The 26724-nt window shown below is 50.0% G+C and overlaps 14 protein-coding genes across 14 annotated transcripts; 6 read left to right on the forward strand and 8 right to left on the reverse strand.

Annotated features, from left to right (window-relative positions):
* Window positions 1-4: 4 nt before the first annotated feature.
* NUU61_000030 (FYVE zinc finger domain-containing protein) lies at window positions 5-1017 on the reverse strand (the record flags this gene model as incomplete). Its single annotated transcript, XM_056650614.1, has 3 exons — window positions 5-415; window positions 582-780; window positions 824-1017. 3 exons carry the CDS (start codon window positions 1015-1017, stop codon window positions 5-7), a joined length of 804 nt encoding a protein of 267 aa, XP_056515464.1.
* A 1540-nt stretch (window positions 1018-2557) lies between these two features.
* Window positions 2558-3601, forward strand: NUU61_000031 (2-hydroxyacid dehydrogenase; the record flags this gene model as incomplete). The annotated part of the gene is made up of 1 exon (XM_056650615.1): window positions 2558-3601. One exon carries the CDS (start codon window positions 2558-2560, stop codon window positions 3599-3601), a length of 1044 nt encoding a protein of 347 aa, XP_056515465.1.
* Window positions 3602-3720: 119 nt separating this feature from the next.
* Window positions 3721-5166, reverse strand: NUU61_000032 (glycosyltransferase family 4 protein; the record flags this gene model as incomplete). The annotated part of the gene is made up of 1 exon (XM_056650616.1): window positions 3721-5166. One exon carries the CDS (start codon window positions 5164-5166, stop codon window positions 3721-3723), a length of 1446 nt encoding a protein of 481 aa, XP_056515466.1.
* A 442-nt stretch (window positions 5167-5608) lies between these two features.
* Window positions 5609-7511, forward strand: ugd1 (UDP-glucose dehydrogenase; the record flags this gene model as incomplete). Its single annotated transcript, XM_056650617.1, has 3 exons — window positions 5609-5741; window positions 5819-6258; window positions 6309-7511. Coding segments are annotated over 3 exons (1776 nt in total), but the record flags the coding sequence as incomplete, so codon positions are not given.
* A 291-nt stretch (window positions 7512-7802) lies between these two features.
* Window positions 7803-8910, reverse strand: NUU61_000034 (Enoyl-CoA hydratase AKT3-1; the record flags this gene model as incomplete). Its single annotated transcript, XM_056650618.1, has 4 exons — window positions 7803-7950; window positions 8002-8358; window positions 8419-8529; window positions 8591-8910. The coding sequence occupies 4 exons, from the start codon at window positions 8908-8910 to the stop codon at window positions 7803-7805; spliced, it is 936 nt and encodes a 311-aa protein (XP_056515468.1).
* A 675-nt stretch (window positions 8911-9585) lies between these two features.
* NUU61_000035 (uncharacterized protein) lies at window positions 9586-10104 on the forward strand (the record flags this gene model as incomplete). Its single annotated transcript, XM_056650619.1, has 4 exons — window positions 9586-9604; window positions 9660-9695; window positions 9858-9973; window positions 10051-10104. 4 exons carry the CDS (start codon window positions 9586-9588, stop codon window positions 10102-10104), a joined length of 225 nt encoding a protein of 74 aa, XP_056515469.1.
* Window positions 10105-10475: 371 nt separating this feature from the next.
* On the reverse strand, window positions 10476-11285 carry NUU61_000036 (SAP18 family protein; the record flags this gene model as incomplete). Its single annotated transcript, XM_056650620.1, has 1 exon — window positions 10476-11285. The coding sequence occupies one exon, from the start codon at window positions 11283-11285 to the stop codon at window positions 10476-10478; it is 810 nt and encodes a 269-aa protein (XP_056515470.1).
* Window positions 11286-11644: 359 nt separating this feature from the next.
* Window positions 11645-12814, forward strand: NUU61_000037 (mRNA splicing protein PRP18; the record flags this gene model as incomplete). The annotated part of the gene is made up of 2 exons (XM_056650621.1): window positions 11645-12552; window positions 12622-12814. 2 exons carry the CDS (start codon window positions 11645-11647, stop codon window positions 12812-12814), a joined length of 1101 nt encoding a protein of 366 aa, XP_056515471.1.
* A 224-nt stretch (window positions 12815-13038) lies between these two features.
* On the reverse strand, window positions 13039-13755 carry NUU61_000038 (chitin deacetylase CDA4; the record flags this gene model as incomplete). The annotated part of the gene is made up of 1 exon (XM_056650622.1): window positions 13039-13755. One exon carries the CDS (start codon window positions 13753-13755, stop codon window positions 13039-13041), a length of 717 nt encoding a protein of 238 aa, XP_056515472.1.
* A 79-nt stretch (window positions 13756-13834) lies between these two features.
* On the reverse strand, window positions 13835-14284 carry NUU61_000039 (MFS general substrate transporter; the record flags this gene model as incomplete). The annotated part of the gene is made up of 1 exon (XM_056650623.1): window positions 13835-14284. One exon carries the CDS (start codon window positions 14282-14284, stop codon window positions 13835-13837), a length of 450 nt encoding a protein of 149 aa, XP_056515473.1.
* A 1247-nt stretch (window positions 14285-15531) lies between these two features.
* Window positions 15532-17706, reverse strand: NUU61_000040 (oligopeptide transporter; the record flags this gene model as incomplete). The annotated part of the gene is made up of 6 exons (XM_056650624.1): window positions 15532-16211; window positions 16271-16425; window positions 16514-16882; window positions 16950-17184; window positions 17234-17350; window positions 17403-17706. The coding sequence occupies 6 exons, from the start codon at window positions 17704-17706 to the stop codon at window positions 15532-15534; spliced, it is 1860 nt and encodes a 619-aa protein (XP_056515474.1).
* A 161-nt stretch (window positions 17707-17867) lies between these two features.
* NUU61_000041 (uncharacterized protein) lies at window positions 17868-18154 on the forward strand (the record flags this gene model as incomplete). The annotated part of the gene is made up of 2 exons (XM_056650625.1): window positions 17868-17988; window positions 18039-18154. 2 exons carry the CDS (start codon window positions 17868-17870, stop codon window positions 18152-18154), a joined length of 237 nt encoding a protein of 78 aa, XP_056515475.1.
* A 397-nt stretch (window positions 18155-18551) lies between these two features.
* On the reverse strand, window positions 18552-20336 carry NUU61_000042 (uncharacterized protein; the record flags this gene model as incomplete). Its single annotated transcript, XM_056650626.1, has 2 exons — window positions 18552-20134; window positions 20255-20336. The coding sequence occupies 2 exons, from the start codon at window positions 20334-20336 to the stop codon at window positions 18552-18554; spliced, it is 1665 nt and encodes a 554-aa protein (XP_056515476.1).
* Window positions 20337-20937: 601 nt separating this feature from the next.
* Window positions 20938-21761, forward strand: NUU61_000043 (ADP-ribosylation factor family protein; the record flags this gene model as incomplete). Its single annotated transcript, XM_056650627.1, has 2 exons — window positions 20938-21016; window positions 21046-21761. 2 exons carry the CDS (start codon window positions 20938-20940, stop codon window positions 21759-21761), a joined length of 795 nt encoding a protein of 264 aa, XP_056515477.1.
* Between the last annotated feature and the right edge of the window lie 4963 nt (window positions 21762-26724).

Here is a 26724-nt window from a genome sequence, read left to right on the forward strand (position 1 = left end):
GCAATTAGAAGGTGCTCCAATTCCAGTCGCGCGGCACGCTGGCAGCAACATCAGCGGACTGGCCCAGATTGGACTGGATATGAGAACGCTCGGAAGCATCAGCCGTGTTGAGAGCATTGGAGTCGTTGGACTGCGTCACATTCCCGGACTGGCGGGCATCAATCGAGCTCTGAATCTTGCTCAAGCGGTCGGTGCGGGTCTCTTCCCAGCGCTGGTAGGCGCTCCAGCAGAGATCGCAGGCCCGCGAGGGGACCCCCTCCGGATGGAAGCGAGCATCCTGGTCGAGAGGAACGTTGTGAGGGGTGTGTGAGGAGCAGAAAACATGGCCGCAGTGACGACAGTGATGACGACGAAGGAAGAGACCGAACGAAGAGCGGCAGGTTGGCGAATCGCAGTTAGAAGAGGCCGAGTCCGCCTTGACAGTGTTAGCGTATGTGATTGTGGGTATGTAGAGGGGCAGGATGACTCGGGCACGAGCACGCAATCCACGTGAAATGACGAGCTAAGTCGACATTTCCGACCTTGCACGCGCAATCCCGGCCAGGCCTCAAGAGAGAGAATATAAAGAGAGAAAGACTCACCTTCCAGTGGTCGCGGGTCGGGAGGCCCGTCACCTCGCCCAGGTGCGCATTCTTCATCCACTCGGTCTCCGCCACCTTACTAATTCCGCCGCTGGACTTGCTCTCCATGGTCGAACGACGACTAATGGGTTCGGTAGTGTCTTCGTTCAGACTGTCCAGCGAGCCATGCACGCTGCGCGGCGGGGGTAATCGGGGATGCCTTTTGTGGGCGTTCAGTCGGGCGCAGGGCCGCGGGAACGTACAGCGGACCCTTGGGCGGGCGCAGCTGGCGGGACTGCAACGGGAGTTGGTGAAGGGCGGCGGTGGTCAGCCGAGGAGAGGTGGGAGAGTTGTTGGTCGGAGTGGTGGTGGTCGAGCTGGTAGGAGAGGGCTGACCGTACACCGAGATTTGGTTAGGGGCGGGAGTGATGGTTGAGGTCACGACGTGCGTTGCCATTGGGAAGGATGGGTACGAAGAAAGAGAGAAAGGTCGACAAAGTGGGGGGTGAGGAGGCAGAAGAAGTAGAGAGAAAGTGAGGATAGGAGTTGATTGAGGGTTGACTATGGTCACAAGAGATGATAATAAAAAGGAGAAGAAGGCAATTGTCTCTTCAGACCAGGAAGGGAGGTCGTGGGGCAAAACACGGAGAAAGTGTGGTAATCAACCTTCTCTGGCTGGTGATGCACACGACTCCGGGTCAGCGAAAATAGGCCGTTCAGCCGTGGAGCGGCGAGGCGAGAGAGAAGTGGAGGAGCCGAGGAACGGTGAGTGGCCGAGGAGGCGGTGGAGTCGGGAGCGTTGAGGCTAGTAGAACCCGATGCCGCGGATGGCGATTGGGAACTGCGCCGATCGGGGGGCGATGGGGGAAGAGATCCTGAGGGATTTGGGGGACAAATCCTGGGAGTATGAAGGATGAAGGAAGGAAGAAAGAGGGATGAGGGAGAGAGATCAAGAGAAAAAGAAAACGAAGATGAAGATGAAGAAGAAAAGCAAGAAAAGACGTAGGGGGAGTCGAGGACATATGAAGAAGCGCGCCTTAATATCAAGGAGACGGTGAAGCCGGAACGGGGGGTGTACCGGGTACCACCTAGCAAGGTAGCGCTCCTCTCAGCCCGGGCGGCGGGATACCTGGACCGCCGTACTGGTACGCTTCTCCTAAATTAAAGCCGTGCTGACCGCTGGTTGCGATGATGGCAGGGACTGATTTCGAAGGATGCGATCTACCCAGATGACATTCCAATCAGATCCGATACCTGGATCTCTCTACTGTATCATCTAGATAGTGTGTATAGTGTGTATAGGAAGTGTTCTATCCGCGGAGATGTCTCTCCGGGGAGAAACTCGGGAAATGACTCCATCAGAGACGGAGAAGACTAGAAGCAATCAATACCACGCGAACCTCGAAATTCTTGCACAAATCGGAGGATTAAAAATTGGAGAAATTTGGAGGAACTTGAAAATCGAAAATAAAAAAAATAAAAAAGACAAAAATGGCCCCTCTGGCACTCCTTCCCCAATTGGGCGCTGAGTAACCTGACAAGGTTCACTAGCGTCGCCCATGAACTAGACCCAGCCAATCATGAGACTTGTGGCGTTGCACTCTTATCAGAGGATGCTGATTGGCTCTATCCACCTTCCCAAAGGAGCAGTCATCCAGAACAATGCAAGGCGGTGAGCCGGCATTTTCTCGGGTCCACCGCGGGGCGTACTTTTGCGTCCTTTTTTTTGAGGCTCCAAAATAACCGAGGTGTTGTGCCGAGTCTCCACTGTCATTCCGTCTGGTGGACCGCAATCTGCCATCGAACATTCCACCCCAAATGTGACCTTCGATCGGAAATCCGGGGAGAATCAGGGTTGCACGCTTGCAGCGTCTCTCCCCCAGACATGGCGTCACGACTGTGGGAGTTTCCCTATCCCCCCCCCCCCCCAACCAGCCATGGGCAATCCCCGCCCGTCTCCGTAAGAAACATTCAAGGTGGACCATCACACTCCAACCATGAAACTTGCCGTCTTCAGCGCCAAATCCTACGATCGCACCTACCTGGACCAGGTGCAGGGGGAGCGGTTCGCACAGCTGTGTACCATTGACTATCACGCCTTTGCCTTGTCCGAGGAGACGGTGTCGCTGGCCCAGGGCTGCGATGCCGTGTGCGTCTTTGTCAACGACATCCTCGACGGCCCTGTGCTGCGCGGCCTGCACGCCTATGGAGTTCGTGCGATTTTGCTCCGGTGTGCAGGCTTCAATCATGTCGATCTTGCAACCGCAGAGGGCCTGGGTTTCTTCGTAGCTAATGTCCCCGCCTACTCCCCCGAGGCGGTGGCCGAGTTCGCAGTGGCCCTAATCCAGACGCTGAATCGTAAGACGCACCGCGCATACAACCGTGTGCGCGAGGGCAACTTCAACATTGAGGGCCTCCTCGGAACCACTTTACGTGGGAAGACGGTCGGCATCGTCGGGGTCGGACGCATCGGTCTCGCGACCGCTCGCATCTTCCATGGATTCGGATGCCGACAACTGGCGTATGATCCATTTGCCGGTGACGAATTTCGCCCATATGGCACACTGGTAGACTTAGACACTCTCCTCCAGGACAGTCATATTGTCAGCCTTCACTGCCCACTGACCAAGGGCACGCGCCACTTGATCAACGAGACCACCTTGGCACGTATGCGGCCCGGTGCCATGCTGGTCAACACGTCGCGGGGCGGGCTCATCGACAGCGCGGCGGTCATCCAGGCGCTCAAGACGGGTCATCTCGGTGGCCTGGCCCTAGATGTCTACGAAGCCGAGGGCGAACTGTTTTACAATGATCATTCCGGGGAAATCATCCACGACGATGTCCTGATGCGCCTGATGACTTTTCCCAATGTCTTGATCTGCGGCCATCAGGCGTTCTTCACGCGCGAGGCCCTCACCGAGATCGCCGGGGTCACGCTGGGAAATGTTTCTGATTTTGTTGCTGGCCGATCGTGCAAGAACTCGCTGGTCACCGAGGGGCATGTGCTGGTTCGCGAGGACACGGAGCCTGTTCGGCTGTAGGTGGACAAATATGCCCCGAAACGAAGGAAAGGGAATTCAGGGAGTCCAGGGAGTTCATTGTCATACAAATCAGGAAATGCCATTCGTTATTAATAAATATCCTATGTCCTAGGTGTGCGTCAATTGCGAAGGGGGCGGGTGCACTGAAACTGTTGCTGCAGTGCGTGCCACGCCCGGGGGATAAAGCGATTGCCATGAACGATTAGCGGTACAACGGCGATCAGCCACATCAGATACACCACGCCCACGGCGAGCATCAAACGGAGCTGCTCGCAGATCGACGCGATCATTCCTGGCCGCACCCGGGGCCGCGAGCCATTCGATTCTTGGTCGGTGTGTGCCAAGGCATTTGCCATATGCCACGCTGCTCGGCGATTGATCCGCTCCCAAGTCGTGTCGTCGGCATACTGGCGCGCAGCCGTGGCCATGGCCCCTCGCCGGATCACATCCCCTGACATCTCCCGGACCAAAGAGGTAAAACCTTCGAGATCTCGCGGTGGTACTAAATACCCAGTCTCGCCGTGACGGATAATGTCAGACGGGCCGCCCTGGTCGCGCGCAATGACTGGCAGGCCACTAGCCATGGCCTCGAGAACAACCAGTCCAAAGGTCTCGGTGATGGAGCAATGGAGGAAAAGATCGGCCGAGGCATAGGCGCGGGCCAGCGCAGCCCCCGTGAGGAAACCCGTGAAAATGACGTGGTGCTGGACACCATGGAACAAGCGCTGCACTTTATTCTCGACCGCAGGATTGCGGTTACCCCCGACAATCAGCAATTTAAATGGGATTTTGTCTGCAGCCAGCCGTCGAGCGACATGCGCGAGGAACTCAAATCCTTTCTCCGGGGCGATGCGGCACACACAGATGAGAATGATTTCCCCCTCAGGCGCAATCTGCTGGCGATAGATGTTATCGCGCTGTACCGGAGTGAACAATGCTGTGTCGACGCCACGACCCAGCTGAACTAGTCGGTCTACCGGGGCACCGGCGCGTTCTAGGTACCCACGGATGGCGGAGCACGGGAAGAAGATGGTGTGCACCGCGCGAGAACGAAAGAGGAACCCCTGGACCGTGGCCAACAGCCACACGCCAAACTGGTTCAGGGGCGCGGGCAGCATGATCTCCGAGTAGGCCGAGAGGTCAGTTTGGAAGTTGAGCAAGACCGGCGGCGGAGCTCGCAGCTGGCGGATCTGGAGGAGCATCTGGAACCCCAGCGAGGCTGGACTGGCCAGGTAGATGAGGTCGGGTTCAAACGCCTGACGGTATATATCGCTGAGATGGAAGGGATATACCACCGTCAGATCGGGGTTGTAGGGCAGGGCCGCACCGGGCAGCCGTCGCAGCCATAGGCTGCGCTGTCTGGTGTCTGCCTTGAAAGATGGCGCGATGAGAATCAGCTCAACGCCATGGTCGCATAAGTACTCCACCAGGCTGCGCGTCGTGCGACTGACGCCATTGACGGGGCCCCAAGACTCTGTTGCCAGCAAGATCTTCTTGCCCTGGAGGATGCTAGGGAAGTCGGATTTGACTCCGTGTGAGGAGAGCAAGGGCGAGGATTCGGCCATGCCGTGAAGATAGGCCTGCCATGGCTCACTTCGCCAAGGGGGGAGGATCAAGGGACTCCTTTGAAGAGCAGAGCAGCCGAGCCATAGTTTCAGTGTGATCGCCGCTGCAACGCACGTGCGGGATCGACCCGCTGAGGATTGCTTGTTTGGCGGCCAGTCGTAGGGCGCCCTTCCAGCGCGTGCGCCAGTGGTGTGCTCTGGTAAATCTTGTATTTCATCTTTTTTTTTTTTTTTTGGTAGAAGATCGGGGAATGTCTGCGGTGGTTTAAGGGGGGAAAGGGGAGGAGGAGAGGATGAAAAAGCTTGATGTTCCCGTGTCCAGCCCTAAATGAGAGAGATCCAACCATACCCCAGTATGGATGCCCGATCTTCTTCTCTGTGTCCTTCAGTCAGCACGTCTGATCGGAGCCGTGATGGTTCAACGGCTCCAACTACTCCTAGTGCCAGTCCTCCGTCTCCGTTTGGTGTAGAGCATCTCATTCAGACACACTGGCCGTTGGTCCCAGCCCCTGGCGAGGATGCTCCTCCAGAGACACCTGTGAAGAACATCTGTATTGTGGGAGCGGGATATGTTGGTAGGTGCTATCTTGACACTTACCCACAGACAATGGATGACTGGGCAATGGACAGCCCTGGTTGACTATTTTCATAGGTGGTCCTACGGCGGCCGTTCTAGCTCTCCATCATCCTTCCCTCACGGTAGAAGTTCTCGACAAAGACCCGAACAGAATTCAACGATGGCAGTCCCCGCACCCACCGGTACACGAGCCTGGACTGGATACGGTGGTTCGAATCGTCCGAGATGGAGCTGCCCTGGGAAATGAGGCGGCAGCCTGTGATCTCTCGACACACAGGCGCCAGCCTAACCTGTTCTTTACATGCGATACCATCCCGGCAATAGCACGAGCCGATATCATCCTCATGGCAGTCAACACACCCACCAAGACCTTTGGAGTTGGGGCGGGTTGTGCCACCAATATGATGGCATTCGATGGGGCCATGCGGGAGGTTGCTGCCCACGCCAAACCGGGCACAATCATCGTGGAGAAGAGTACTGTCCCTGGCGGTACTGCTGAGCGTGTCCAGAAAATGGTAGGGTTTCGTCTCTCAAAACAGTAAATAGGGCTCCTAACGTTATCTAGTTGGCCGCGCGTCGCCCCGGAGTGCCGTTCGAGATTCTTTCCAACCCGGAGTTCCTTGCCGAGGGCTCTGCTATCCACAACCTGATGACACCAGATCGTGTACTCATTGGATCTGCCGCCACACCGTCGGGTCGCCAGGCGGCTCGCACGCTCGCCAACCTCTATGCAGCCTGGGTGCCGCCCTCCAAGATCCTCGCAACCAATGCGTGGTCCTCGGAACTGGCCAAGCTGGTAGCCAACGCCATGCTCGCCCAGCGGATTAGCAGTATCAACTCGATCAGTGCGATTTGCGAGAAGACCGGCGCAGAGGTAGACCAAATCGCCCACGCCATCGGGCTCGATGGGCGCATCGGCCCTCGGTTCCTGAAAGCGGGCTTGGGCTTTGGCGGCTCATGCTTTCGGAAAGACATTGCCAGCCTGGCCTACCTGGCTGAGTCCTTAGGGTTAGATGACGTGGCACACTATTGGCGACAGGTAAACGAGATGAACGAGCAACAACGGAACCGCTTTTCCCGCAAAGTCATCGACCGATTCACCGGTAACTTGGTTGGACACAAACTCGTGATGTTTGGATTTGCCTTCAAGAAGAACACTGGGGATACGCGGGAGTCGCTGGCCATCGACGTGATCCGTGAGCTTCTGGAAGAGCGGCCGGCCGAGATCGCCATCTTCGACCCATATTGCCGTCCTGAGGATATCTTCCGCGAGTTGGAGTCTGAACTACCCGGCGCAACGCGAAACGGGACGATCAAGGTGCACCCGGATCCATACCTCACCTGCTTGGGAGCGCATGCTATTCTCATTGTCACGGACTGCGACCAGTTCCGCAATCACCCGGAGAAGAGCAAGTCGAAACAGTCGCCCGCTTCTCCGGATAGCAGCATGACAGCAACCCCCATCGCCAACCAGTGGCAGAAGGAAACAGTCAGACACAAGGAGGAGGTCGAGTCATGGACGCACAGCGGAGTGTCGTACCTACTGACTCCTCAACCAGCTTGCCCTGTTGACTGTGTGGATTGTGGAATCCTGCCCGGCCGTTCGACCACGATGGAGGCCGTTGAATGGACACGCATTGCGTACAGCATGCTGGAGCCCAAATGGGTTTTCGACGGACGGGGCGTGCTGGACGCAGCGGAATTGGAGAGATTGGGGGTTCGAGTTGACACGGTTGGCCGACGAACCTCGCCGGATCTGTTGGTATGAGGGAGACGACCACTTGGGACTTGTAACGTTAATTTAGATGCCATGCTTGTTTTTATATTTGTTTCTAATAGGATTGACCAGCAATGGAATGGGGACAAGGCCCTGGAGTATTGTGAATTTCGAATCATCCAAGAGAAGAAAAAAAAAAAAGGAAAAAAGATGAATGCTATATCCTCAAAGCCCACGAAGATAAGCAATGAGATTCTCGCATAAACCACTCCTTCAAACTCTTGAGGCCGTCAGAGATTGGATTCTCCCTGCACGAGAACCATTTGCTCTAATTTGTCTCTCCTATAGATTCGATTTTGATAGAGGTAGGCCGAGTTGAACATCCACTGGAAACCACCAGGGATATCCCGGTGGCCCATTCTCCTGTGGATTCGTTTTAAACTGGGGCTTGCGCTTCTCCAGGAACGAATTGACACCTTCTCGATAGTCTCTACCCGAGAATCAGCTCTATGAAACTCCCTCTCTGCGAAGGAAAACATACTGTTCTCCCATAATATGATGGAACACCCGCGATTCCAGCAGATGCGCCGCCTCGGGGGATCTGGGACCCTCCCACATTAAAGCCCGGCTCATCGCAGATGCCAGCGGACTTGTAGTCTCGGCCATTTCTTGGGCCATTTCCAGTGCCCGGGGAAGGACTTGCACGGCGTCTGGCAACGCTTCGGTGAAGAGATCCCCGAAATACTTGGGAGTCGGAGGGAAAACACCTCCAGTAGCGATCAAGTGCATAGCACGGGAGAATCCAACGAGGCGAGGAAGAAAGTACGAGGCGCAGGATTCGATGGTGAGACCACGCTGAGTGAACACGAAGCCGTATTTACTTTGTTCATGGCAGATGCTAGACGAGTATTAGCAGGACAGCCCCGAATAATAGAGCGTTTCGCGTGAATAAACATGCCGAATAGCAGCCGGGAGAGTCATGGTCATCCCCACGCCCACGGCAGCGCCTTGTAGGGCGACGATCGTGGGCTTATGGCACCGGTGCATGGCGAGAGCAACCCGACCTCCACTGCAGAAGCATGTTAGTCTTCTTCTAAAGAGAAAAATGCCCGATCTCAATGATGACCCACATATCCCGAAAATCAACGGCCCTTCCCTTGCCATCCCCAAACCCAATGTCCAAGTCTGACCCGGCACAAAACATTCTTCCTGCACCCGTCAGTACGACTACTTTGACGCGATTATCAAAGTGAATCATTCGAAAGGTGCATTCAAGGCTATTGGCCATCTGTGGAGTAAAGGCGTTATGTTTTTCTGGCCGATTCAATGTAATCACCACGACGGGAGTGGCATTCGGTACCCCGTGAGGATGGTGGGAGAGTTTCACATGGGTCAATTCAAGAGCCTCATAAGAAAGAGGGACTGAAATTGAGGATTTAGTAGTAGCCATTTTCAATGCTTGACAAGTCCTGTCCAGCTGGCCTTGATGTTTTATACACGCACATGTCGACCCGCATGACACGGGCCTCGGTAGTGGGAGCGGAGAAAGATCGACGGGGAGAGCGACGAATTGTCAACCGAAGATGCCTTGGCTGGGGATTCCAGGTTTTCAGATAGTACGAGCCAAAGTCCAGTCCAATCCGACATATAGTGGATTAGCTTTTGGCTTCGTGGGAATCTCTCTCCTGACAAGAGGGCAGATAAGATATACACTTGATCAATTCGATATGAGAGGAGATACAAGAGCAATCTGCTGCTGATTGTTTGCTCATAATCAGGCAACTATTCGTAGACGCTCTTCACTAATATCGAACAGATTGACGGGAAGGTCCAGGTGTCGATATGAGCAGGTGCCCCGATGGGGGATAGGAGACCCCAATATCAACAGAGAGTGTAGTAGATAGCCTCTCATAAATAGTACACTGGGGGTAATAAATAGAAACATTGTCATTTGGAATCATCGCCCTAGAAGTTGCGTGAGAGAAACTCCTATATAGACTTCCTAAATAGGAAGGTACAGATTCTCGATGACTCATCACGAAATCACCTGACTGCAACCTCAACTCGCCCGCGCACGTTGACGCAAGTCGACTCCGACTCTACGCCTTCCAGTCTCCCTGCAACCATGGCTGGTCCCAGCAAGTGTGAGTGCCTCGCATCATCTGGCACTACTGATCCAAACTGCTAACACATTGCCAGCCCTGGTCCTTGACCCGGCCCTCCAGAAATACTACGGTACATACTCCACCCTATCTCTTTCCCTGCGCCCCGAAACTTTGACCTGAAGCAATGCCTGCGTTGCATCTGATGAGAGCAATTGCAATCGCAATAGCATTACTCAACCCAACACCGAGGTTTTCCATTCGCCAACTAGACAGTGACTGACGGACCCCACAGAACTCAACGCCAACCGCTACAAGTACTTCCGCTGGACCCCTCGCCATGCCTGGTTGTCATTTGTGTACATGGGCCTAATTCCTGGCGTTCTGGGCTACATTACCTACAAGACAGAGGTACGTGCCTGTTGATCGGTTTGGTGGTTGCCACGGTCGGCATATTTCCATAAGGGAACTTCACTAACGGCTTGCAGGGCAAGTTCGAACTCCGTGGCAAGCGAAAGGGGGACACCATCGCCGAGTGGTAGAAAATGAGAAACCGTTCAAGACTCGTTTTTTTGGTTCAATGCAGGTCGAGTGACGAATGCGACTTGATGTGATACGGGGGAGTTGATCCTTGGCGGGTTATGGCACTCCTTATTTCGCTCGGAAATTGCCTTTGAAGACTGCTATTCTTTTTGTCGCCGATGGCACCAGCCGTGCCATGGGCTGTGTACCCTACTACAAGCATATACCGCATGAATTCCTTTCTGTTTCCTCGAAGGACCACCCATGTCTTGGGATACGAAATGTTCCCTTCGTCTCAGCCTAATTAATCGTACATTTTTCGGTGGGTATCCACAGTCCTTTCAATGCAACCCTCGCAACTCCATTTCCCTTGTATGCACCTCGGCAATCCCTAGTACGGCGCCCATCCCCGGCGGCCACCCCGTCCACCACCCTCGGGAAGCCGCTCTCCACGTTTCCAATCCCCTATGGGGAAATTGGGAGGGCCGCCGCGATCACCACCACGATGCCCACGGCCTCCTCGCCCGAACCCATTGTCCCGGAATGCACGCATTCCGCCGCCCGCCGGGGGTGGACCAGAGCCGCCACGGAGAGCAGGCGCAACGGATCCGTCGTCCAGCGGCGGGAGAATCGCACATTCCACGTAGTCCCCAATAATAAAGCGGGCATCCTGCAAAGCCTTGTCAGACTCGGGACCCTGGAACCGCAGCGGGCCAGGGCGAGGACGGGCCTCGGATTTGTCTTCTGAGCCGTCCTCAGCGCGGAACGGGCTGTCACGAGGTCCCACAACAACACTTCCCAGATCTTTACTCAGGTAGCGGCCGCGCGCATCAGGGCCCATCGCGGTAGCTGCGCGCACATCGGGGTAGATCAGTCGGAAACACAGCCGGGAGCCAACGGGCGGATCGGGGAGTAATGAGGGAAGAGCACCAGTGAGCAGCTGGGCGAGCTCGCGCAGCGTGCAGGACTGCCAGGTGTAGATCTCAAGATGAGGTGGGAGCGACGCGGGTGCCGGAGGTGATGGCGCGCGGATGGCATTCGGACCGCTGACGGGCCCACCGCGGCGCGGCGGGGGCGCGGGGATGATATAGTCGGAGAGATAGTGGAAGTTGTTTGTGCGGTAGAAGAGTTTGAGGTGGAATGGGGTTGTGGTCTGTCGGTTGATCGTGGATTTAGAGCCTTCGCGCGACGGAGCGGCCATGATGGTAGGGCGGGAGCGCGTTTGGAATAAACACGAAGAGGGATTGAAGAAGATGCACCGAGAAGAAGAATCCCAAGAAGTAAAACGAAGTAAAACTTAGGGTGTGTCAAGGTCTTGGAGAGAGCTGCAGGGGAGGATCGTGTTAGAGGTTTGCAGTGTTGCCGAAGAGAGAAGTGAATGGAGGCTTGGAGCTCCCGACGTCACCCCGAACATTCTTTTCCTTCTACCACGCGCACCCCACAACTCACAGCTACGCCTCTTCCTTCTCTCCCCAAAAGACCTTGAAGACTTCGTCATCTCTTCATTTGAACATCCTTACACACCCACACAAGCCCTGCAGTATTGCAGCCTCCGCCGCCATGGATTTTGCCGCTCTTATGTCCAAGGAAATCTCCAAGGCCAAAAGCCCCGACACATCCAAGGCCAGCCCAGACAAAGGCAAAGACACCCCGACTGCCGAAGCACCCAAGAAATACATGCGACGAGGCGAAGTGGAAGCTGCGCGCGTTGCGGCTTACAATGAGGAGCAGGAGCGGCTACAGCGCGAGCGGGAAGAGCGCACGGCCCATAAGCGCAAGCTCGAGGACGAGGAAGCCGACCAAAAACGCGAGCGAGAAGAGAAGAAACGACGGTTAGCCGAGGAATCAAGGAAGAGAAGAGAAGAGGAGGAAGCAGAAAAGGAGCGGGAACGGCGACGGAAACTTGGTCTGCCCGAACTACCCTCGACCACAGATACTGCCGATGGTGCCGAGGAGGAAGATATTGAGGATGAGGAGCTCACGGCAAAACTGCGCGAGCTGGATGAACCTGCGCAACTCTTTGGAGAAACCCATCGCGCTCGACTTCGGCGATACCGGCGCCTGGTCAAGCGAGCTGCGGCACCAACGCTGACGGACGGGCCTATTCCCACAACCCTGGAGCCCGTGCCAGGTGGGCAGATGATTATCCCGGACAAGATCCCCAAGGATCAGGAGAGTCGTCTCTTTCTCTTCCGGCAGCTGGCGTCCTACTTTAACATGGTTCTTTCAGAATGGGAGCTGGCATTGGCCAAGCGTGACATCTCAGTGCGGCAAAGCTCCCAGGGCCGACAGGCATATAATGCGATGGTCCAGTCGCGGGAGAATATGACGCCATTGTTCCGCCGATTTGAGAAGGGCGATATGGAAGACGGGTTGCTGGAGCCGATCGTTGAGATCGTCCACAAGGCACAGCAGCGACGATATGTGGATGCGAACGATGCGTATCTGCGGGTGAGCATCGGCAAAGCGTATGTCATCCCACGATCTATTTCTTGTTCTTCATCATCAGTCTTGAGCTAGAAGCTAACTCGCCACAGAGCATGGCCCATCGGTGTGACCATGGTGGGTATCCACGAGCGATCCGCCCGAGAGAAGCTGCATCAGGGCGACCAACAGGCCCATATTCTCAGCGACGAGATCACACGTAAGTATCTGCAGAGTATTAAGCGCTGCCTGAGCTTCACCCAGGTGCGATGGCCCCCAGAAGACCAGCTACAGATCATGGGTTAGGGTGTCGGTTGTTTCAGTGATATACCCTGGGCGTCTGGATCCCAGATGAATGCATATGATGATTATCTTGCGAATGTTACAGAATATCATGGCAATTGCAGTCTTTCTCTTTTTCCATCTAACTTGCTATATACAAACTCGACGCATAGCATGGAGCATCACTCTCCTGAGCGAGCTCTGCATTAATTTTGCCCCTCCTAGGTTCAAATATTGACCACCGTATGTTATAACCGCCCTTCTTGTAGTAACTTAGAGACTGTCACAACGCGATATCCTCCGCGCTTCAGCTCCGGCAATACCGTCTGTAGCATCGGTGCTGTCCACTCTCTGCGGTCATGGCAGATAATAATACTACCAGGCCGCACCATGCTGAGGATATGATTGGCATTAAGACGCCAGAACGGCACCTGTGGATCATGAGGATACACGTCGCCCAGGACTAATCGGTAACCCAGCTCTTTAACGCGAGAGCGCATGCGAGAACTGAAGAATCCCGAGCCGGGCCGAAACAGCCAGTTCGGTGGCCCGTCAGCCTGCCCCGTTGCACGATAGGCGTCTTGGATATGGCCGTGGACAGCCAGGATCTGGTCCGTGAGAACGGCATCGCTCAGCGCTCGTGACGGCTCGTCATGCATGGCGTGGTTGGCGAGCTCGTTGCGGGCGCGAACCAGATCGGCCAGAACAGTTTCGTAGCCAGGGATCTGCGATCCGATCACGAAGAACGTGGCGGTGGCATCGTGAGCTCGGAGCAGATGTAGAATAGCCTCAGTGTGCGTGGAGGGGCCATCGTCGATGGTAAGTGCGACAACTTTCTTGGTGACGGGGACGTGGAAGAGCACGTCAGGCCAGCGACGCTGGCAGAAGCGGATGAGTGCCGCAGGTGGTTTGTAGACAAAATATAGGGAGAATAACAGACAACAGGCCAGGATGCCGCGCAGCATCGTGGGTGTTGGAAGATGATGGCCGGCTCCAATCCCCGACTCCACAACATCTCTCTACACTAAGACGATCATCCACCATTCAACCCAACCATGAAATGACTAGAGCTTCGATCTTGGCCACGTATGCCTTGGATTGTCTGGATATCTGAACGAGTTTACTGCACATGGTCTTTCTCCTCGCTGCGAGGGATCCGCACAAAAGCCGCGCAAATGAGAGTTCCGAGCACCCCAGGCTGAACCACCAAATGCTGCGCAGAGCTGCGAGATCGAGCTGGTAGCCAGGAGATGAGCTGACTCGCTCGCCAATCGAGTCCCCGATTGCAGTCATGACGGCCGCAGCCAGGTTCTGGATGATCACCAACACACTGCCTGCCGAGCCTTGGAATGACTTCGGGACACTCGAGGTGATGAAGATCGAGGCAGCGGCAAACGACAGGTCGGGCCCCAAAGTGACCAGCGCAATGTCCGGCATCGCGAGCGCCCAGTAGGAGGTTGTTGCAGTCTGCGGAAGGAAGAACACAGGACCCATGGTGAAGGCTGCCATTTCCACTGCCAGGATCCAATGACCTGGGAACACACGAAGCGTCTTTGCAACCAGCCAAGTCGCCAACACACCCAACACTACGTTGGGAATCATATACAGCGCCACTACCAGCGGTCGCTGTCCTTGCACTGTCAAGAAGAACTGAACTGCATAGAACATCCAGCCGCCGATGTACGCTCCGCACCCGAAGAAGTATGAGATGGCCAGTGGACCAAAGCCCGGGGTGGTTCAGAGTCGATTGTCAATCAGCGATCATGTTGCCCGCCGTTCCGCCAGGTAAAAGACAAAGAAACAACCGACCCCAATCATCATTGCACATACCGGGCCTGGTTGGGAAATCACCGCTAGGGATCCTATACCGAGAGAAGCTAAGAAGGGGGGTATACGGAAGGATCTCTTCGTTCATGTTGTATTAGATTGAGATTTGAGTCTGCGAGCGTGGACTAGACGGGCTCCTATAGATGCGGCGGAATAGCAACGGCATGGAATGGAGCGCCATTCGGGTTTACAAATAAGAAGTTATTCAATTAAATGTCTGGGGGTTGCCCCACCAATACATTCTGTTCTTGCGAGTGTTTTGATACTGAAATCCTTTGGTTACGAATCCTTTGGTCTATATATAATGCACACTAAGCTCGCAATTTACGCCAGTTGTCTCGACTCGGCATTCCAGACGAGTATATTCTCGTAAGTTTTCCATAACTGCATTGTATATAATTCATATCAATGCACATAATAGCATATAAATAGACGTTTATTTGGTCACTCAATGGAAGGGTCATGAACCCCCGGAATTACGGTCTAATCATACTGCGTGAGTAATTCCCTCGCAGCTTGCTACTCGGAATTCACGACTGTCAAATCCACACCCAGTAAAAATTCTGGAAGGGAGAGGAAATGCCAACGGAGCGCAGATCAAGCTCGCGGAGTCATATCAATCGGGCCTGTGAGCCTTGTCGCCTGCGCAAGACGAAATGCAATGGGAAGCAGCCATGCAAGGGACGTCAATTGCAGCCGGATCAGTGTGTCTATCGGAGTGGAAATGCGCGCAAGAAAAGAAAGACACCAGCTGGTTATACTTCACCGATCAGCCTGGCTGCTAGACCCGCTGCGTTGAAAGATGCCGCCCCCTTACTGGCCGGGAGACTGAGTGCTCTCGTGCAGTTTAAACAGCACCAGGCATTGCGGGTTGGGATCGGGGTGTCGAATCCAGCCACGGGCTCGTTTCAATTCTATGCAGCTTCCTCGTCGTTCTTGATTCCAGATCCCTCATAACGGCTTTTCTTCATATTATTCAACTCATCCTCCTTCTTGTCCAGCTTATAGTTGGTTGCCCAGAAGCCAACTGCGCCTAAAAATGCAAGGAGGGCCACTGCCGTATAGTTCCATGTCAGGAGCGGATCCACGGACAACCCGACAAAGGCCTGTCCAATGGCCGACGAGAAGGCGTTCATGAAGAGCGCAACGGCCTGCACCAGAGACCGCATGTTCTTGGGAGCCTTAGTGTAGGCGTATTCCATGGAGACCACCGAGGCAAGAATCTCAGAGATACCTCCCAGAATATAAATCAGCGCCTGCACCCAGACAGACACAGGCGAGTGCTTGTTGAACTCGTCTAGGCAGTAGTTGGCCTCTCCACCGCAGTCGCCGAGCTTATAAATATAGTATTGAGTCACAGTAGCGACGACCATGGACAAAGCAGCCATCACGAACCCGGCAGTAATGCGCTTCAGGGGAGTGAAATTGAGGCCCATTCGACGGATGCCGGGGTAGATAATGCGGTCGAAGATAGGGATAAAGACAATCAGTGACAGAGGATTGAGGTTGTTCACGATGTCATTCGGGATCCCGTCGAGTCGCATGGTGGCGGCCTGGGAAGTGAGGTTGTTCAGCATCTGGTTGTATGCGAGCCCTAGCAGACAGTTAGATTCTCCATTTTTCACACGACCACTGTTTTGGGCGTATGCTTACAGTAGAGGGGGTACCAAAGGAACACCACGCAAGCCTTCATGCCACGGGAGACTTCGTCGACCCATTCATCGTCAAAGGTCATCCAGACGGGCTTGTTTGGCCCTAGATTAGACGGCTTGACCGGCTCCCAGAAGGGGGTTGTATTTGTGCGGAAGCTGTTTCAATTAGCTTCAGTCCCGTGAAATCGGGATAGATATGAGGGCAAGAATGAAGACGGAGTAGAAGAAGGGAAACGAGACTCACAGTCGTGCCGGGTTCAATGACCACCGTCCCTTCATCGCCAATTTCCACAACCGGAAAGCCTGCAGATAGACCGAGCCCGTCGGCTGGACCAAATAGTATTTGTTCTGACAGAAGAACAGCACAATAGGACAGAGCATGAACATGCAGGTTGGCAGGAAGAATGACAGCCAAAACCCCACATATCGTTCTGCGTACACCATGCTGACTTGACCAAGGATAGAGCCAATGTTGATCATTAGGTAGAAGTAGAGGTAGATGCGTCCCACTGTCGCGGCGGGGTCCTCAATAACTCGCTCGCCTGATGCGAGGATCTTTACTTCAGCATGTTCCTGGCGATATTGCTCTGCAATCAACGGAGAGATATTGGCTCTGTTTTAAGTCAGCCTCGAATTCTCCGCTGTCTGCAAATTCAACCAAAGATAGGCTCAAAACATACTTAAAGCCACCCGTGCCCACGCCCATAATAACCAGCCCGATTGAGAAACAGGCAATGGAGCCATTGGGGTGAGATATCACGCTGGGGATTGCCGAGACAACCATCACCACATGTCCTATCAGGGCCGCGCCAATGGCCCACATAATTGTACGGAACCGGCCTAGATATTGATCGGCGAGAAAAGCTCCGAACAAAGGCATGATATACGACCAGAAGGAGTTGACTGGTCGAATGGCTGAGATTAGAAGATGTTGATCCAAGTCCGAGTTTGGTTGATAACTTACAGAGCGTCAGGCCCGTCGACGCCTGCTGGCCCATACTCAGAGCGCCAGGAACGTTAACATCGCCGCCCGCACCGGTTGTTGAGCCTGGTGGTAGAGGACGTTGTATATAGTTCACAACTGGATCAAGAGTCAGCGCGATGCTCATGCAATAAAATTAGGAATCACATACACACGGCAGTTGTTCCATAGTATGAGAAACGTTCGCACAGCTCCACAAATGCCACTGTATAAGCAGTCCAGGGAATGGGACCCGACACACGACGCAGGGTTTCGAATTCCTCGGGAGTAGGAAGATTCGGGGGACGATCCTCTTTGAGATCCCCTGGCAACACATTACCCGTGGGGCTCATCGTGGAGAGCTCTTGTACCTGGGGTGTTCCAGTCACATCTTTTTCTGGAGCCAGCTGAGCATCATGGGCGTTGGCGGAGGATTTGGCCACCTCGATGACCTCGACCGGATCGGATGAGTTCATGACGGGAGTTTTCACAAAGACTTGCCCATTAAACCATTCAAACTGCCACGCGAGAATAAAGCGCACTTGAGAATGCAGGCCATGACCTGGGCGAGGGTCGGAGATAATAAAGCCAATGCATTGGGCTTGTCGCGTGTGTCTCCTGCATGCGGGGACCCACGATGGATCAATCCCAGATCGCAACATCCCGGCCAAGAAATGGCAACCGCATCGAGAATCCTACAGAACACTACCTGAGACAGGCTCAGGGTGGTGCTGCATGGCCCGGTCATAAGCGAACGGGTTCCAAGGCCCAAGACCTTGCTCTTTTTGTTTGCGATCTTTGCCCCTAGGGCCAACCACGACCGAGGAAGCATTTCAGCTCGACGGCATGGCGGAGTCAAGCAGCGGCTTGGCGACTTGGCTGCGAGTCCCCGAGCACAACCCTGGCCGCCACCGGTCGCGCTGATAGGAGGAACAACATATCAGGCGATCCTGGAGGTCCAACGGGTGTTTAACGTGCGTATCTCGCCTATCTCTCCGGGAAGCCCCTGGTTAGCACGGCCCCCAGCGGCACAGAATCTTCGGCTGCACCAAATAGGGTGATGTCGATCCGTTCCCCGATGAAGGTAACAATGCGGGATGAAGGGCATCCAAGTGGATCCCTCTCTTATCAACTGGCAGTCTGGTGTCTTGTGAGGGCGTGCATATGAAGCAATTCGCCAGGAGACCAAAACTAGCAATGATTACTGATAATGAGGCGGAAACGACAGCAGACGCGATCGTATGAAATAAAAGGTGTAGAATGCCGAGTCCCACCTTCGCCTCGTAAATATCCTATGCGCCTAAGAATACATAAAATCACATTATCGGACCAGGTCATTCCACATGCGAATCAGTGTGTTCCACCAGCGACCGGCGGGCTGGTTAGTCACCGTGGACGTCTTGCTGATGGTGTCCTCCTGCGCCGGGTCCGGGGATTCCCCGTTGGCGTAGATATGATGGCCATCGATCCCATTCATCGCAGGAAGGGAAGAGCCCGGTGACTTGGCGGTTGACACCACGCTGCTGGACATGCTATGGGGTCCCCGTTTGCCAGATGGAGACCCGATGAGACGACCAGCCGTGGAAACGCAGCCGCCATATGCAAAGCGAACCAAAGAGTCTCCGGTTAAACTGCCGACGATGTGTACCCCCGGGGCAACCTCCAAATCCTCTGTTGCTTTCGCGCGGAGTGTCTGTCCTGACACTGTTGCATCATCTTCATCGCTATGCCCCAGCACTTCGGAGCGCAGCTCGGGATCAAGATATCCGAGGGTGCCTCGTCGTCCGGCGGCATATACTAGACCACGCACAGATCGTGAGAATGTAGATCCGTCGTCTCGACGAAACGAGACCGTCGGCAGGCCATCGTACAGCTCCACGTTGGTAATTTCGACATTCGAAACGCCCTCATATACTGCATCCCAATTTCGGCTTTCTAAATATGGAGTTGAGGCGGCACGGCGGTACTTTGGTCGTTCATTCTTCGCGGCAGCTTCGGCTGCCAGCACAGCTCTTTTCATAAGCCGATATACACCGGCGTACTCCGGATACGCTTGTTGGTGACAGCCTCGGAGAGGCGACGGACGGTTTTCTGGAGCCCATTTAAATACGTGAAAAATTTTCTGATCACGAGGGGCGGATATGATGGCATCGGCGGCGGAGAATCCGGACCCAATAACGAGAAGCGGGATATCTGGAGTGGGCTGAGTCTGTAGTACGGGTTGTAGCACTGATTCCGGTGCGAGTATCTCAGAAAATATCCCACTAGCCAGCACCAATCGCTTGCAGTGGAGATCATGGGATCGGATGTAGAATCCATCGGCAGTGCGAGAAATGCCGTTCAGCTCTTCCGCACACCGAAAGGATTCATCGATGTGTACAGCTTGTGGATAGACACGGAGATAGTCGGCGATTTCGCGCCTTGTGGGACGGGTGAACGGTGGTAGGTCCTGGCCTGTGGTCTTTCGGTGATGATCGGGAAAGGAGTACCCAGGCAAGGATAACATAGCAGCATAACTCAAGGTCTGGATATCCCAATTTGCGCCCCATGGATCTTCCGTCCATTGGCCCCCAGGATGGGAGGGTTTTCCAAATACGAGATGTGGAACTACTTTTTTGGGCTCCAAGCGCCACTCAATATTTGAAACGCTGCCCGGCTCATCCACGTCGACACTTGGACGTACAAGCGTGTCCAGAAGAACATTTACAGGCAGGGCCTGTGTCGAATACGATAGGCGCGATGCTGCAAAATGTGCCGTGAGGGATTCCACATCGGCATTCAACAAGTCAGGCGTAGCCCTCAGTTTGGCGTCGAGTAAATGGTCGGGGTGTGGTGGTTCGTGGGAATAAAACGGAACATGGCCATGGAGAATAAACGATAGGATCATGGACGACGGCCCATTGCCTAGACAAGGAGAGTTCTCATGTTAATACGAGGCCGCCAAAAGGGTTGCAAGAACGCTGCCGGGAGGGAGCTCGTGGGTAAAAGAGCAAAGTCGCAAAAAGAATAATTCTAGGCACCTACCGACGATGACCGTGTCAGTTTCCATTGACGGCGACTTAGTCCCTGACCATTCGACCAGCGCGGGGCATTCCGTTGGAGACATGCGACGGGGGATTCGGCGGAAGTCTCATCCGAAGCAGCGCGAGTGTTTGGGGATCACACTGCCTTCAGGCGAGACAGCGCAAAGGCCATGGATAAACCGGTGTCGCATGGAAGAAGAGAATCGGGACAATCGCTCCAAGCAACGCGGCGGGGAAGCCCAGTACGGAGGTATCGATTCCGCTGAGCGGAGATGCATAATCACGCTGACAAACCAGTGGGGAGGCAGCGCGGAAGACTTTGTTCATTCGCCGGCGGGGCGGTTCTCCAACTTTGGGCCTGGATCCGAGGGGATCACGCATAAGGGAAATTGATTGCTCACGGGGAGAATCATCTTCACGCCAGAAACGCAAGGCTGTGGGATGAACAAAGAACTGGGTTTCACTCAAATTGAATCGAAGACTTGGAGAGGACCAGTCGGGCGCCCACCGCCAGACTGCCCCTGAAGCCCTAAACCCTACCTTCCTAAACAAGGAATGAGGCTGGAACGCGGATCGTCGGGCAACATGGCAACTCCAACCTGCGATGCCATGGTGGAGCCCCGGCGTGTTTTTTCAGACTGGATAGATCGCGCTCGGTCTTGAGATTTTGCGGGGCCCGCGATCATGTATCACCTGGCCAAATCGCTGTATCTCTACGCCACCAGCAAAGAGGGTACGCCGTCGACCGCTGCCGCGCGATTCGGTTGGCTAACATCCCATGTTCTACGCTAGAGTATTCCGTGCTGCTACTTGGGCTAGATAATGCCGGCAAGACGACTCTTCTCTCTCAGATCAAGGCGCTTTACCAGCCCCGTGCCGATGGGGCCCCGGCGCCCAACCCCGGCAAAACGGTGCCGACTGTCGGCCAGAATGTCACAACTGTTTCCTTACCGGACCTGAATTTGAAAATCTGGGATGTCGGAGGACAGATCTCGATGCGGGGACTTTGGCAAAGTTACTACAGTAGCTGCCACGCGATTATTTTCGTGGTCGACAGTGCCGACGTTGGACAAGACCCAGACATCACTCGTCTTCCATCCGCATCCACACGGCGCACGAGCTCAATATCAGGCCCCAGTCGAACGAGGACCGGCAGCGGAGAGACCTTCTCCGAGGAGACAGTTGGAATAAATGCTGCCGCCGGCGAGTTTGGGCGATTGGGCGAATGCCAAGAGGTCCTTGAATCAGTTCTTCAAAGTGCGGACGTTGCTGGAGTGCCCATCCTCGTGTTGGCCAACAAGCAGGACCGCGAGGACTGTGTCGAAGTGGTCCGTATCAAGGAAGGATTCGTGCGCAAGGTGTTTGAGGGTGAAACAGGGGGCGGCGTCCGCGACAGCCGCGTGCTGCCGGTCAGCGCGCTGCTCGGATCTGGGGTACAGGCAGCGGTCGAATGGGTGCAAAGTCGTGTCAAATGGAACAAGGAGAGTCGGCCTCCGGTCATGCGGTGATTAGATATATTTCGGCTCAGGACGTGCCATGTCGAGCCTCTCATTTTGCGATTCCTGCTAGCGTTTGTTAATGATCATCTGTACTTTTTGTCAATATACCAATGGAATTTATTCAGAAGACAGGTACATGTGCCAAGTTCTTGGGAGGGTTGACTTGATATATAAGAGTTTTGGGATGGTCGTCGGCGGCAGCGACTACCTTTTCACTCAAAACCTAATGGAATGAAAGTAGTCTTCACCCATTGTATACGCGAGAGGCTCGAATTCACTTTCATTTCTCTCTAGTCTGTAATGCGACTAAGGAGTGATGGCAGGAGTCTTGGATACTGGCTCTCGTCGCATGCAGTTTGAATATCAAGGACCGAAAACAAACAATGAGAAGGGAATAAGCCTTCCCAAGGTCCTCAGAGAACATGACAACATTCAAAGCATTGAAATGTCCCTTCGAAGGAAAATGCCAGTTCACCATGTTGCCAGTTCTGAGCTGCCACCAGAATCAGGCACCAATGCTCGAGGCTTCTTCCATCGTGATTACAGGTCGGGGGGACCCCCTTTACCTCTCAGTAGTATGCGGGGCGTATATTTGCCTAAGGCCAACATAGATTTCATCCCTCCCCTATTTTATTTACTTTACCTTACCTTCCTTCTCCTTTCTATCTACACCCCTAATACTACTTTTTTACCAGTTTTTTATTATAACCCGACATTATGCCGTCCTATACTCTAAGTATAAGTATTATATCTCTTAGAAATTCAATTATATCTAATAAGAATAATAGAAGAGGATAATTTAAAGTAAAAGCTAATAATTTAGTTAAAGTCTATCTTTTAGTAGTATAAATCGTTTAAAGATAGCACTGATCTCGAGCTGCCTACTATCTATATCGAGGTATATCTTTATACCCTTTTCTCTCGAATCTCTTATAGATATATTAGTTAAATATTAATATAAAATAGGAAAGATACTTAATACCTACCGTCTTTACTATAGTAAGGTTTTTTATTAAGCGTCTAGATATAGTAAAAAGATAAGTATTAAAAGTATTTCTTTAAGTATTTCTTTATTTAAGTCTTACTCTTAGCGGGATTTACTAGTTTTTTACTAGTAAATCCTATTAGGTTTTTTTTAATATTTTTATCGTTTTTATTAGTAACTAACTAGTATTTTTTAGACCCCTAAAACCTCTACTTATAATCTCTATTATTATTATATAAATAAATATCTTAAATTAACCTTTATCTCTACTATTAGTAGACTATCTAATAATAATAACTAGACTACTATTAGTAGGTTTTTATAATTAAATTTATCTAATTTTATTAGTAACTAACTAATATTTTTAGCGTTCTACGTTATATTTCGTGATATTTATAATACTTATAAAGAGAAAGAAAGAGAGATTAAACCTAATATTCTATTAAAGGCGAACTAGGATATAAGTCTTTATTTATTAGTTTTTTATTAGTAAATTAACCTTTTTTTAGATCTATCTTACTAAGATACGTTATATAGCGAAAGAATTAGGTGGCTAAGTCCCTTACGAGCCTTATAAAGATACTAATAATAAGGCTAGTATATTTTTTTATTTTTTTATTAATAAAATTAATATATTAACTAGTATTTAGATTACTACTATAAGGAGAACTACGGGTATTACGATAACTTCGATTTTTTTAACCTATTTTACGTTAATAAAGCTAAAACTAAAGCTAATTTAGTTACTACGACTATTTCGGATAATATTAAGGTATAAATTACTAGTTTTTTACTAGTTTTCGTTTATAGAGGGTTAATAACTACTTATTTTAATTTCTTTTTATCGTTCTAATATTTTATAGCTTAAAAAAAAAATTTTTTTTAAAAAATATCTAGTTTACTAGTTTTTTACTAGTTTTTTAGTTACTATAAATTTACAAATTAATTTATTCTAATACTATAAATCGATTTATTCTAATATTATTCCTAATTAACGCTCTTTTTCCTAAATATAAAGCTCTCTCTCTCTTAATTTAATCTCTCTTTTTTATCTCTTAAGATCTTCTTTATAAGTATTATTAAGATTTTACTATTAATTTATAGTAGCCCTAATAAGATTTAAAGATAGAGTCCTAAGATTTATTAATAAAGTATTAATAAGATACTAGTTCTTTTTATCTTTTTAACTTATATAGAATAACTAGATTAAGTAGAAGTTTAACTACTACCTTATTTTATTCGTTTTAACCCTACGCGTTAAATTAAATAGCTAGATAAACTAAATTTATATAGCTCTCGATCCTCTAGAGGAATTTCCTTTTATTCTTAATATTAACGTTAACGCTTTTTCTCTAAAAGAATATTAGTATTAATACTATAAAATAAATCAAGATTTTAGTAATTATACCCTTACGTCGTAGACTATACCTAAATTATATAGTAAGATTATCTATATAATAGCTATAACGTATATCGAATTAATTTTAATAAAGAAATTAATTAATATCGCGTTAATTAAGAGTCCGTGATCTAAATAACTAGTTAGATACTAATAAAATACTAGTAAATAGAAGAATATATTTAATAATAGTATCTAATAAAAAGTCTTATATTCCTATCTAGTAGGATTTATAGTAGCTCTACTTTACTAAATTAGTATAGTTTCTTATTAACTTAAAAAACTCTTTTTTAATAGGAGAGTATATAGTATAAAGACTAGTAGTAATAATAAGAATCTACTTATATTAAGCCTAATTAGTAAGCTCCGGACAATACTCTAAAAAGATATAGTTAGTTAAATATATATATTAGTATAAAACTAGTAAAATACTAGTAAATACCTTTAATTAATTCTATTAGTTTAAAATAGTCTTCTCTTATTTAATATATAAAAAGACTAAGAAGTTGGTCTCGAGTATCTCGCTAAGATAAATTATAAGGATTAGAACTCTCTAGTATCAATTTTATTATTATACGTTAAAAATAGATTTTATAGAATATTAGAATATTTATTGTATACTATCTCCACGTTTTATCTTTTTGATTAATATCTTATAGTATTCGTCTAATCCCTAAAACTAGTTAAAAGCTAGTAAAATACTAGTTTAATAGAGTTTAATTTACCTATTATCTACTTTAGGTATATATCGTAGATAATCGATTTTATTCTATTACTATAAAGATAGTAGAATTAAATCTGATAGCCTATAAGCTCTCTAATAAGATTAAATATCTAACTAAAAAGATATTGATATTCTTTTGTAGTCTCTTAATTAATATATATATAGTAAAGGGTAATTACTAAAAAGAAAAATTAATAAATAACTAGTATAATACTAGTTTAGAAGATTTACCTTTCTTATATCTATTAATATATATTGTAAAGATTACCTTATTTATAATACCCTTAACTCTTTTATAAGATATATTAACTTTAAAGCTTTTAAGAGATATAAGATAACGAAGCTACTTATTAAACGCGTAAAAAATAAAGATTTCTATTTTATTATCTTTAATACCACGAACGTAACCCTAGTAAATATTAATATTATATTAGTATTATACGAGTAAATCTATCTATCTAGAGTATTTTATCTCGTTTAAGCTTATAACGAAGTCCTATTAGTTCTTTACTATATAGATATATTAAAACACGTTGCTTCGTAATAATTATAGAGAATCGCTCTATTTTCGTAAAGCTCTAATAAAGTAAAAAGAGAGTATAATAGCTATATTATCGACAGAAATCTCGGAGACTATTATTTTGTAAAAATATACCTAAGATAATTTAGTAAAAAGGTATATTAGTATAATGTTACGCACTGGTCACCTATGATTGTTAGCTGGAACCTGAAGGTATACTTCTCTCAAGATACCAAGACACGTGGGTCTTTCTAGTTATACTAGAAGGACAGGGGTCTTCTAGTATTAACGATATCCGGCCTCGCAACCGTACTATTGCCTTATTCGTTAGGCCTTACATAGGCTTGGGTCTGTTGAGGTATCGAGGAACGATCAAGGTGAGGAGTGCTTAGTGATAGAAGTACCGAAGGTGCTTTACTACTAGAGGGGTTGTCTTGAGAGGATCATAGTATAAACGAGATAATCTGAGTTAAACTAGTAACTAAGGTTGATAACATAAGTTAAACGCGAAGAGCTAGATATATAGTAAATAAGCGTCCTTATATATCCTTCTCTTCCTAACGGTATCCTAGTAGATAATAGTATAGTAGCTATTAGTAACTATACTATCGTTGATCGTTCTACTATTTCCTGGTCACGTAACGCTAATACCCCTATTAGTATAAATTGGTTGGCTCTAATATTCCTATTCTATAGGACGCTAAGGCGCTAACGTGGTTAGTCTGTAATATCACCTTCCCTTTTTGTGGGTTTTCGTCCTTAGAAACATAAGTAGGCTTACGCCGTCTAGTTATCTTTGAATCTCCCCTCTTAGTAAATACTTCTTTCTCCTTCCGTCGCGTTATACCCGCGAAGCGTAAAGCTAACGTTATCCTAGAAAGCGTTCCTAAGGTATCTCGAAGTCGGGGTGTTGGTCACGAGTATTAAACAGAATATATTCAACGATTCGGTTTTATCCCTTCGGTTCCTTACAAGAGTTGTCGCGATTCTGATAAAGAGTGTATGATAGATCGGACCCGAAGATATTCGAAATATATATCGTGTACGCGGTAGGGTCACCTGTGTAAACGTGACTTCTATACCGAAAAGGAGTGGTCTTTACTTTAGTAAGTAAGAGAGAAAATAGCAACGGATTTATCGGCCGCTAATAACGAGCTAGATCTATTAGAGCCGGAGTTGAATTAATTATAGACTCGTCTATCGGAGGTACAGAGTAAAATTGCTAAGACCTTAGCTTATTATACCCGATTACGGAAATAACAAAAATTCTTAGAATAACGCGGTTTCAAAATATTAGAATATAATATAGAATTATTAGTAATTTTGGATATAAAGAAATCGTCT

Source organism: Penicillium alfredii, assembly GCF_028826965.1.
Source record: "Penicillium alfredii strain IBT 34128 chromosome Unknown utg000001l_segment0_segment0, whole genome shotgun sequence".
Taxonomy (NCBI): Eukaryota; Fungi; Ascomycota; class Eurotiomycetes; order Eurotiales; family Aspergillaceae; genus Penicillium; species Penicillium alfredii.